Here is a 12460-nt window from a genome sequence, read left to right on the forward strand (position 1 = left end):
GGATTGATGTATTACTTTAGGGTGGGATGATCTGCCTTCTATATGTTTTTCAGGTATATTCAGCTTTGACTTGAGACATTAGGAGGAAATAATTTTCCTACAAAGGTCTGGTCCTTTGTAAGTACAGGCACTTAGGTAAGGAATGAGCGTAATCCCATTAAAAGCGGCCCGCGCGCCTGGTCGGAGTTAAGTACGTGCGTCGGCAGTTGCCGTGCGAGGTCTCGGGGGGCTGCATCGCACGGCTCTGCCTCCCGCCACCGCCGCGGCTTTGGGTTGCGGCTGATGAACTGCCGCAGGTTATCGAGCCCCTCCGTCCTGGCCGGGAACCGTTACTGCGAAGCCAAACTGGTTGGTCTCACTGGTAAGTGACGGGACGGCTCAGCGTGCAGCTGCTAGTCCCCGCCGCGGGACAAGAGTAGGAGACACTTGGATAGAACAGAGTTGAAGTTGAAGTGCAATATCTGGACTTAAAATACTTCTAAGGTATTTGGTAACTAGTGTTGATGTTTGTGTTCAAAATGGGCTGCAGATACCTTGGTTCTCAGTTACCCTACCAGTCCAAACAGCCAGAAGGGATTTTCCCACGGCTGCCTGGAGTCAGCCCACCTCCCGGGGGATGGTGGCCAGCACAGCGAAGCGCTTTGGGGCCTGCCCGTGGCGGGACTGCCGGGCCGAGGAGCCGGCCTGCCGCAGGCAGCACCTGCAGAAGAGGGGCTCTGCCGTCACCCACAGGCGAACCCCGCAGCAGTTTTGGGAAGCACCAAGTGCTCCAGCTTTTTTTTTTTTTTTTTTTAATATTTTCATTAATAAATTGGTAAGTGAAATAGGGAAGAAAAAGTAGGAGCTAAATGAGGACCCAGCTCTCCATGGCAGAGCGCTGTTCCCTTGCCCCTGGCCAGCAGTGCCGGCCCGCAGTGTCCCGGGGGCTCCTGAGGCCGCTGGGCCGGGGCTCGGCAGAGCCGTGCTGGTCCCAGGGTCTCCTCCCGCGGCTGGAGGGCAAACTGCAAAGCTATGCCTAGAGCTGGCGAGACGTGGGTGACTGAAGCCATAGAGGAGGCAACATGTGAAAAAGTTTCCGAGATGGTGATTTCCTTGATGTCATGGAAGGTACGCAGGAAAGAATAACCAAAATGGACAAAATGATTACTTTAAAATAATGCTAAAACAACACCAACCAAAAAAAGGCCTGAAAACCCCAAAGTCTCAGATAGTGAGTTCCTGTAGGCTTGGTGAGGATGTTCCTGGTGGGGGAAGAGACCAGGCACGGGTCAATAAACAACCAACCTTACTCATCAGGGGCCAGGGAGTGCTTTCAGAAACCAAGAGCAGGGACGAGCCACGTGTTAGGAAGGAGGAGGCTGCAGGCTGTGCCTTCATCAGCCGCATCCCGCTCCTGCTGCTGTCCTGCAAACATTGGGTCTCGGAAGCTTGTTTTCCCCATGATTTATCTCTGAAGCTTTGCAACTGTAAGAGACACCTTCCCATGGCTGTCTTTTGGTTTGGTTTTTTTTTTTATGGGATAGAAAATGTGTTAAGGTGAATAAAATGCTCTCAAAAATACTGAAAATATGCTTACTTCAGCTGAGTAGCTTTCCGTAGGTAGTCACCAGCTCAAGTTCACAGCAGCAGCAGCGCGGTGTATCACCACGCTGGACGCCGAGGACCTGGGACGCCGAGGAGAGGAGAGCACGCTGCTCCTCGAGCATAACCTGTTCAGCGACGGCCCTCGAGGGCGCAGCGCGGGAGGTAAGGACTGGGACCGCAGGTAGGTGATGCACCGGTCTCAGCAGGAATCCGGAGCGAAGAACTCCTTCGCAGGCTGCTCCTTGTCTTCCTGAGGCGAAGGCTGTGACGGAGGGCTGAACGGGGTGGGTTCTGTTCTGTTCATCCTCCACGTCAAACGCAGCTTTGCCCTCGCTCTAGCGTGGAGCAGGAAGCCCCTGTCTGCTGGCACAGGCATCCTGCCAAAATACAGGTTTATCTGTATTTACTGTAGCTTTTACTTAACAATGTTTTCCCCCAGAACTTCTGGGGAATTTCTTTTAAAGAAAAAGGCCGGGGCTTCTTGTATGCCTCTTGAAAGACACATAAGCAAACTCTTTTTGGCAGAGGTGTTTCACCATGTTGAGTCCTCAGTGTCTAAACAGTAAAGTGTAATGCCTTAATACCGGCTAATAGCGCAAATCCCTTTATTCCTGAACAGGTACGTTTCTGGCTCTTGTGGCTGTCGGCATCCAGGTTTGTGTCCTGGTCTCTGGGATTCACAGCTGTAAACGGTTAGGTTCCTCTTAATTTAAGGGGGTTATGTTTGCTTTTACTTCTAAAGGCTTTTGAGGGGGGATTACAACGGCGTTTGTGGAGCGCAGATACAGGCACTGCACATTGCTAACCCGGCGGCTGGATGTGCTGAACACCTTAAGGCTTGTCTGGAGGTCCTGGTAATTAAACCGAACGTTGGTCATGTAGCAAGGCGTTAGAAACAGGTAACGTGTTGTCTTTCGCTTCTTTTGGGCTGAATTTAGTAGTTTTGGAGGTGAGAAAGCAGCAATAGCAGCAGGGGCTGCTGCACAAAGAGCAGTTCTTCCACTGCTCTCCTCTTGAAGCATTGGCCCTGGTTAGGTGCGGAGGGGCAGCAGCCTCCAGCCCGCGCCGAGCACCGGGGAGGCGGTCAGCTCCTGTCCCGCCCGTTGCAGGGCCGGGAAGGGGGCTCGGGGGGGAACCGCCGGCCGCTGCCCGCGCTGCCCGCTCCGCTGCCCGCGCTGCCTGCGCTGCCCGCTCCCTCCAGGAGATGGAGGCAGCGGCCCGCCGCGGAGCGGCCCTCTGGAAACCTGGGCACAGGGTTTCTGTCCGATATAAAAACGCTCAGAGGCCGCTTAGGGCCGAAGGGTGCACAGCACGGAAGGCGGTATGAGAATTCAATTGCATTTTATTGGTTTGTTTGGTTTGGTTTTGTTTTGCTTTGTTTTTTTTTTACCTGCAGCTGCGCTGTTGAGAGCAATCTGCTGTTCTGCTTGTGGGATCGCTTCGGTGTTCGTATCCCAGAAACATGTGCTGAACCGGCTTCGCCCCCGCGGTCCGATGAGCAGCTCTTTGCCGCTCTTGACTGGAGAGAGGAAAAGCAGGCGCAGGCAGCTGCCTGCCCTGCCTGCCCGTGGCGGAGGGCTCTGCAGGCAGCTTGGGCTCTGCTCAGGGATCAGCTTCTGAGCACCCCCAGGAATGCAGAGTTCACAGCCCCTCTGGCAAGGTTTTCCTGATATTAGCAATACTGGGAACGGAGGAAGAGAAAGGCCGAAGCGCGGTGTGGCCGGGACGGCGGCAGAGCCCGCGGACGGCTCGGGCGTCTCTCCCGGGACCCGCGCGGACGCCTCGCGTAGCAGGGTTTGGGCAGCGCCTGGGTACGGAGCTTGCCTCTTCCAACGCCTCACCTGCTCTTTCTGAGCAGGCGAAGTCGGTGCAGCCAAGTGCGAAAGCTTCTCCTCTGGAAACGGTAGCAAGGAGCAAATTTGGAAACTTCTGATCCAGAGCAAAAACTTCAAAATCCAAAAAACACAGAATTTTTGAGATCGGTAGGGATATTTTGAGATCAAAATAGAGAACGGGTATATGTTTTTAGTGATTTTTTCAAAACTATTGATTTCTAGCAAAAGTGACTTAGACACCTGTATGCTTGTAAATACAACTTTGTACACGCTTACTATTTCAATTAGGGAATTTATTGTGGTTTAGTACGCTATGATACTGCAGGGTTCGGCATCTGGACCAAATTCTGCAATAGAAAAGTTCTCATTAAATCCTGCTCGTTAGACAACACTTTAGGAACAAAAATTATTCAAGAGCTTGCCTTGCCAAGTTAAGAAAGCACGTTCTCTGAGGGTGGTGCGGGGGCAGCACTGCCCAGTGTCGCCCTGTCCCGTAAGGGCTGGGGGAGGAACTGTAATACCTCGTTAGCTGAGACTTCCCTTAGGTGTATGGGACTACTTATATCTTAATTTATACTTATTTATATCAGAGGCTGCCTCTGCACGGGGCACATTTATTTCTGACGCCAAATACGTCATCACTTGTGCCAGTCTTAAAATAAGGGCTTTCATTGCGCCGCTCAGGCCCCGCGGTGCAGCTGGGGGAGCCGAAACCGTAGCTAGCGCCGATAACCAGCTTCAGCCAGCGAAGTGCCCCCGCGCCAGCCCGGGAACGCGTCCTTTGGCCGTCTCGTTAATTTTCTGCGCCTCGTGGAAAACGATCAAACTCGAAAATAGCTGAAAGAATTAATTTAAATGCACTGGCAATGGTTGTCAGTGATGGAATATGCCACCAGAAGGGCAAATTTGAGGAAATTAGTAATGTAACTGAAAGTTCCCAGCAAACTACTGACAAAGGCAATGTAAACTTGGTTTCAAATTAATTATTGCAAATAAACATTTGAAATGCTACAGGCCAAATTAATATTTCAGAAATCTTCACTATTTATTACTGTGCTTAATTTTCTTACTTAAACATATTTTGGGCCTCAGGCTGTTAAGAATTTAATTTTTGAGGTACTTTAATGAATTATAAACCATGTTTTAAACAGAAATGAATAACTAATAAATGCCAAAAGTGATTAATTTTCTGAAATGTGGAAAGGCCTTTGTATTTAATTAAAAAAAATTGCCCTAAATTGTTGGAAAGTAAAGAGAAAGAAAATACAAAGTGGATCAATTGAAGTTTTGATTAACTTACTAAATCACAAATTGTTTTCCCCTTGCTGTGAGATGGCTGGGGGGAGGCACCGGCTGGGGGGAGGCACCAGCTGGGGGGGGGGCTGTTAAGCCCTGCTTCATCGTGAGCATCCCCTGCATCCCCTGCACACTGCCCCGCTTCCCTGCTGTCAAATGAAGAGCTGGTGAAATGATGCTAGCCATGCGACTGGGAAAATATGTAGCAGAATTAATAAAAAAAATGCTCATAAACATCCTTTTGTTTTTTTGTAAAAGGCAGGAAAATGAATTTCTTCTAGGTGAGGTATCTGGATGGGTTGCTGGCCTAGGCTGCGTAAAAGCCCAACGATTTGAGGACTGGCTGTGAGAAATGGGGTGCGTTTGTCCAAGGGGTTGTTCACAGACGCAAGGAAGCTAGCTGTGGCTTAAGGCACAGAGGCGAATAAGAGAAGCGAGTGAGGTTAGGGCTTAAGGTACCAGGTATCGGACACCCGTATCTGCCTTTAAAATACATGACCTGTAATAATTCGGGTGCCTTTGGGCGATTTGTGCCAGTATTTGCTGCCTGATCTGCTTCTGCTTTTTGCAGGTCACCTCGCTACAGGGGACTGAGTGGTAAGGTCGGATTTCGTTAGCAGCACTTGCTCTGTAGTAGTTACCTGATCCAGTTCCCGGTGTTTGGTTGGATCTGGGATGCTCCTGAGCCTATTTGTTAGCGTTGGGCAAAATATTGCCTATAACACAAAGATAATTCGCACTGCCTTGACTTTAATGAACAGTGCTCCCTCTGCATCGTTTCTTCGTGGTGCCGTGGGGAAAGCTGTGCTATAGGATGCTTCGTACTTCAGGGCTGACTTTGTCACTTGTTTTGGCTTGAGTCAAAGGAGCTTCCCGCTGAACTCTGAAATGTCCTTGTTCTGATGCTTCTTTCCAGCTGGGATGCGGTTACCTTTTTTCTTTTCCTCAGACAAATATTTTTTTTAATATCAAAAAACAGCTCCAGAAAGTAGTTTTGAAGCAGAAGTATACTTTTTGGGAAACTTCTCCCTGGCTCTGGGGAAGACCTGCTGCGTGGTCCGAGCCGTGCCGCCCTCGGGGTGCTGGTGCTGGGGAAGGTTTTGCTCTACAGGAATTTGTGGACCCATTTGGCTCCAGGCTGTAAAACAAGAGACATCAATCTTTTCTAATGACATTAACTCTGAGGTGGGTGCATATCTATAATTTCGAGCTCTTCTCTACAGATTATATGCTCAGTATTAAGCCTTGCTGGTGCTGGGACCCCCTCCCGCAATGCCGGGACAGCCTCTGCACCCACCCACCCACGGCATGGCAAACCCCAGAGCTGCGGATCTATCAATTAAGCCAGCTCCTCCATCCTCTGTATCAATAAGCAAGAGGGGCCATTTTGCTGCAGGATGGTGCTGGGGAGGAGGGGACGAGCAGTGTACAGCCAGGGCCGACATTTCGGGCTCCCTGGGGCGCTGTGCCCTGGGGAAGATGGTTGGGGGATGCACCGTGGTGGGTGCCCGGGCCCCCTCCTGCCCGGGTACCACTGCCATCGGCAAGGGTTGCCCACAAAGACAAGTCTTAATTCACCCTTTCAATCAAATCCCATTGTTAGAAGCCACCTTACCAAGGGCGCAGACCTGGGCGCTTTGCCCCCTGCCCGGCTGCCTGTGGCCGTGACCCCGTGGGTGCCCCGCAATTCGGCACGGTCCCTCCCGGCAGCCCCCGGCAGCGGCTGAGCCCTGGCTCTTGCAGGGACACTGGCTCCGGGCGGGTGACTCCGGTTTAACCTGGGAAAGGTCGTGATGGTGAATCCTTCCTTCAGCGAGATGATTTCCAGGCAGGGAGGTGAAATTCTGGCTGCTGTTGCTCCCTGGCTTCCCTTGGGGGCCACGGTGGGGAGCTGGGAGGGGCCCGAAGGTGAGGGGAGCCGGGGTGGGTTGGTTGAGTGTTGCTGATGATCTTCCCCGCATGGGCTTTGCCGTGCGGCCGGAGTGAAGGAGCCGTGGCTGGAGGTGGGGGGCAGAGGGGGTGCCAGCTGCGTACGCCCTGGTTTGCTCCTTTTTTCTAAAAAAACCCAAGGATTTGCCTCCGCAGCAGCCTGAGCGGTGACTGGGGTGAGTGTGGGAAGGGACCTGGCGTCAGCAGCCGTTGGCCACAGGGCTGAAGCAGTGGCTGTGTCAGCGGCTGGAGCGGGAGGTGGCTTTTTTATCTCGAAGGAGAAAACCAGTGGGTGCTGTCGGCTGGGCGGGGGCTGGGACTGGGATGTCTGCAGGCTCAGTGCTGATGGCCACCTTGTGCTGACCACGGGCGGCTGGGGGCGGTGGCTGGTACCAACGTGCCCCCGCCAAGGCAGCCCCTGGGATGGAAACGCTGGCGTGGCGGAGGCCGTTCGACCATCTGGGGTCTTGGGATGATCCTGGTTCTGGAAGATAATTTATTTGTTGTTATTAAACGTCTGCAGGCTGCTCCTATTGACCAACAACCTCTCCCGTTTGTGCAGGACTCGAGGACCTGCTTCCTTCCCCGCTGTCCTGGGAGGCCCGCATGTTTTGAGCTTGATTTTTAAACCAGGGAAGCACCCGGGACCCTTTTAAATACTCACGGTAACTCTACGGACACGTAAGTCTGAAGGCTTTGATCGGGGCTTTGTCCCTGGCCGGCACGGCTTCGGAAACGCTAGAGAAAAATTCATCCCTGGCTGCCGTGTTAAGTGAAAACTTGCAACACCTGAGAATTAGACAAGAAGATAGAGACAAGCATAGAAAAAAGAAGTTTTAACTTGCATGTGACGCTCAGGTCTAGACATATTTGGATGACGAAAATTTTCTTGTAGCTTTTAAAGTCAATGAGGAACAAAATGTTCATTCTACAAATTTTTTAATGTGCTCTAAACATGTAGCAAGTCACATATCGCTAATGACCGTAATGCTAATGACAGTAATACGTGCATATTGTTACGAATAAATATAACAACCCTTAAACATACTTGGTTGACTTAAAATTACGTTTTTGGCTAACTATCAGCTAAGCTGTCACCCTCTCCTACTGCAAACCCTATTCCATTAATCTGTGATAGCGATGCCCCGGGTACAGCCCCGAGAGAGCTCAGTCCGGAGCTGAGGAGGCTTTGTGTCGTGCGGTTGATCTTTGTGTTAGTGGTTTATGGTCTGGAGAGAGCTGTAATGTGGGAGAAGACACCCGATTCCTCCTCCTTGGACCGAGGGCAGGTCAGTCTGCATGCCCACCTTCACCCTGCTTTGCCTTTCGGGGTTACCTCGCTTTTGGGAAACTTGCTGCTGAGGGTGGTGTGCTCTGTCGCCCTGCCTTGCTCCGCCGCCCCGCGTTGCTGGCTGACGTTGGTGGCGCGTCCTTGCTTTGTCTGACGCCGTTTTCTTCTATGAGTCCCCAACCCGTTTGCCGTATCCTTCAGATGAGGCAGTGACGCAGAAGTGGATACAACCTTGCTCTGAGCCACAGCTAGCTGGATGAACAGCAGTTTACCCTATTTCAAATTGATGTAACTAAACTTTTCCTGGGATAGTATGAAATCAAGCATACGTGATTTTATAAGCCCATATTTTTCTGACCGTTTTAATGCGTTTGCTTTTTATTTAAGTGAAAAAACTAGTTGTAAGAACAGAGAGATTTTCCTAGTTTAGGTGAGCTTTTAATTTAAACTTTGAATCTGGGGCTTGTGTAATGCTTAAAATTATATGAGCCTCATCTTGACGTGGGGATTTATGTGCACAGCTTCCTGCACGTTGAGATGAGAATACCTATCATTAATTTTTGTGGCTTGAAACCGAGCTTGATTTAGATGCTTTCTTCCCAAGGGAAGAGACATTTTATAAAATCACCACAGCGGTAATTGTTTGGAGTTCAGAGTGAACTAACTTAAATTTCACATGAATCAATTGTGTACTGTAAATGATTTATGCCCTAGCACATGCCTTCAAATGTCCTTACAAATTATGCAGAGCTAAGAATAGGATGATTTGCTGCCAGTGACACTTTGTAGACTATTTGGCAAAAGTGTTTGCTTGCAGATCTTGTTATAGGAAGGTCCTGCTCATCAATGGTGTCAATAAAACACAAATTCCTTCTGAATTTTCCTTTTTTGAGTGTGTAGAAACGTGCATGTACATCCCAGCATCTCTTCTACACGGAGTCACCTCTCAGCAGGGGCTGGTTGTACGCCTTATGGCCACCGTTCCTCCTCAGCAGAAGACACAAAACCTTTGAGAACCAGAAATGCAGATGCTCAACAAGGCTATAGAGGTCTGACAAAGGTGTCCCTGCTAACCGTGTTCCAAAGGTGTGACCATCGCGGGGAGAGTATTATAAGGGATGCAAAGATAGAAAGCTATATGCAATTTAGTGCTTGGATGAAACTAGAAAGGGAAATGTAAAATAAAACATCAAACAAAATTTCGTAATGGCTTAGAGGATAAAGTTAACATAAAAAGACATCATCGGGACAGAAACGTTAGAAAATAAGTATACCTAACTGTGAAATTTTGCATTTCTTGGCAAGTTTCTTAAACCTGCTGTATTTTTTCCCCTTATTTTTTAAGCTAGGATGCATAGAAGAGAGATAAAGTCCTTTTTTTTCTCTGGGCTTTGAAATTTCCTAAATTCTTTTTACTCCGAAATTATTTTTCTTTGGAGCCTTTTGAATGCTTGAACCTATTTCTGTTTCTTTTCTTATTAATGAAACCATTCATCCAAGAAAACTTTGGAGAAGAGAGATCTAATTTACAGACCTACCCTAGTGAAAAGAAATAAGGTGAACAATCAGCTGGACCATCCAAAGGATTATTACTATTTCAGCGTAAGCTATTTAAGAAAATGTCTACGGGGAAATATCTGGAAATGTAATAACTTAATCCTAAATATCATTAAAACAAAGCAAATAACTGAGTATATTGTAGAGACTGAGAACATGAGCAGAGACGGGCGCTCATCTGGGAGGTTGGTTTTAGGCAGGCAGAAAGTTTTTGTTTTGCTGCAATCTGGCCCTGAAAAAAAGACTGTCCTGAAGCTTGCCGTGATGGCATGTAGTTGCTGGTTTAGTGGGAAAAAGCTCTTTTGTTTTTGGTTGTTGTTGCTGTGTCTTGGCGCTGTAGTACTTGCATATGATATGCTTTAAGGCCAGAGGGATGATCTGTCGTAAAGGTGCTGTTGAATTCAGTAGCGTTTGCTACGGCAAGTGCTGAGTTTCTGGTTGAACTATGGCTGACACTTACATATAACTTCTCTGTAGTTTAAAGCTTTCAAATGCCAAAATACCAAGGATCCTGCACGCCCTCTTTGTAGGTACGTTACCTGACGTTTTAGAAGTGTGAACCTTTTGATCTGGGTTGTATTTTAAGTAGATCAGGAGTTATGTGAATCCATTACAACTGACCTAAAATTTTGTTGTTATTACTTTTTACCTTTGACTAATCAACTATTTTCATCCTCCATTTATTAGCTCTGCCAAAAAATGGCTTCTTTTTCTAGCTAATCTTGCAGGAGGGAGACATAAAGCTTGAACACACGAGGTAATTTTAGGGATTGAAGAAGAGATGGATGCAGCCACAGAGTGAGTGACAGCCAGCGAGTCTGGTCCATGCAGCAGATGGAGGTGGCCACAGGTTGGACAGAGGATGCCCAGATGTTGGGCAGCTGTGAGGGTATTTTGAAGTCTCACATCAGAGCTTCGTCCCTGATCGATAGAGGGATCCTGGCAGAAATGCTTGCTGCAGGATTGTGTGCTACCACATTGCAAATCTCTGCTCACTTAATACCTACCCTTGCAACACACCATTTCCCGAGTTGAGCTCACCCACCCGCCAGGAGGGAACGGAGCCAGCCGGGGTGAAGTCTGACTTTGTTGTAGAGATGTCAAGAAAACCTGCACTCTGCCCATTGCCAGGCCTGTGCACAGCAATTATTCATGCTGGAGACCCAATGCTAGGAGACATGGGCTCAGAGAGAGGGAATGTCTAGTACTGGTAGGACGAGATCATTGTACTGCAACTTGAATGAAAGGCATTTTTTTTCATAACAAAGATAAGACAGGCCGTGAAAGACACTTTTTTCCACGAAGGAAGAAGGCGTTCTCCTGCTTAAATGATTTAGACAGACTTTATTTTCTAGGAAAGCCATGAGTCTCTTCATGGATCATTGTCTCCAAGCTGAGTTGCTCAGTGAGACCTTTCGTCTATGGAAAAGAGACCTGAATAGTGTGAACTGAGCTGGTGACCTTCCACCACTGTAAGTCAGGAGCCATAGAAATGTTTGTCAACGCTTTGAAAAGAAATGGTTGTACTTGAGATCCTTTCCTAGGAAAAAATCCTCAATATGGAGCTACAATGAGGCTAGATTTTAGCGCAGATCTGCCAGGACAAATAGGTTTTTATTTTCTTTGAAATAAACTATGGAAGTCAGTTGGGGCACCTGAGCTTTTGGGATATTATAAGGAAAATATTCAATGCACTTTTTTTGTTTTTAATTTGAGTGAGATGAGCTCTGTGTATAATTAATTTTCTAGAAGCAACAAAAATAGACTTTTAATACTGGAAGAAAAAGAGCGTGAAAAATTCTCTATATGAGAACTTGGTTTGGTGGCCTCCCATTTGGGGAGTGATATGCACCAGTCTGCAGAGAAAAATCCCCAGGTCCCAGCTCAACCAAAACATGTGGCCACCAACCCCAAAGGCGTTTCTCCACTAATGGAGACAGGATCTTGGCTGATTGAGCTTTGTCGCTTGTTCTTGGTCAGGTTAAACTCTGGGGTTAGTGCAAAACATAAGTGTCTCTTCGTTTGCTTCTGATAACCTGTGATCCTAGACTGGTCAAAAAATGGTGATTCTTCCTCCTGCAGAGAGAGTTACTCGAGCTGGATGTTACCCTCTTTTGCTTATCTCCCCTTCCTTCCCCCATTCGTGGCACGTATAGAAAAAAAGTGGTGTTACCATACCTTGAACCGTGGGCTAACATTAGTATGTAGCATATATTTCCAGTAAACAAGACTCCTGCTTGTCATTTACAATACTCAATAATTACTGGTTTGTCCAAAATGCCTTTTCCCCCCCCCCCCTTTTTTTTTTTTAAAGTCAGACAGCATCTCAGAACCGCACATCATAAGCTGTTTTCAATTGTGCTCTTCCCAGTCAGGTCCATTTTCCCCACTCACTCAGCATCTGCAAGCACTTACTCTCCTCCCGTGGACATCTTCTGCTTTGCTTAGGTCACGCGGTTGCCCCGGCAGATGATGTCATAAGGAGAGTGGGAATCCTGCCAGGGATCCTGTCGCGTTTCCGCATCTGCCGTTTGCCATGTGAATGCTGCACGTGGTGCTTGGGCATCACAGCTCTTCAAATGCCGTGAGTTAGAGGATGCAAATCTTTCACAAGCAGTGGAACAATTGAAAGTCAAAACTGCATTAAAATAAGTTCTTCCATAATATAATATTTTGTTAATATGGCGAGATTAACCTACAAAGTTCATTTATCCATATTACATCAACACGGACAACGGATGATGTGAGAGGATGGGTATCTTGCTTGATCATGACCTGATGCCAGTCTTTAAGTTTCTACCCATTAATAAATATTTGTGGTTTATTGCTAGAAATGACTAAAGGAGAGGTGGGCATTAGTGGGATTTGTGCTACTCCTGGCGCAGTGCTGAAACCCCGCATACCGAGCAGGTCTGCTCAGGCGTACTGTGTGCTGGGACTGATTTGATTTGTATGCGAGGCTGCAGCC

The 12460-nt window shown here is 48.1% G+C and overlaps 1 protein-coding gene across 1 annotated transcript; it reads right to left on the reverse strand.

The window, feature by feature from the left end:
* Nucleotides 1–5790: 5790 nt before the first annotated feature.
* Nucleotides 5791–7398, reverse strand: LOC148056746 (uncharacterized). Its single transcript, XM_087748116.1, has 3 exons — nt 7309–7398; nt 6331–7128; nt 5791–5853 (listed from the first exon to the last, which is right to left on the reverse strand). Exons 1-3 carry the CDS (start codon nt 7396–7398, stop codon nt 5821–5823), a joined length of 921 nt encoding a protein of 306 aa, XP_087604242.1. The 3' UTR covers nt 5791–5820.
* Nucleotides 7399–12460: the final 5062 nt, after the last annotated feature.

This window comes from Nipponia nippon, unplaced genomic scaffold (assembly GCF_047370975.1).
Source record: "Nipponia nippon isolate SJK-2023a ecotype South Korea unplaced genomic scaffold, ASM4737097v1 scaffold_12, whole genome shotgun sequence".
Classification (NCBI taxonomy): domain Eukaryota; kingdom Metazoa; phylum Chordata; class Aves; order Pelecaniformes; family Threskiornithidae; genus Nipponia; species Nipponia nippon.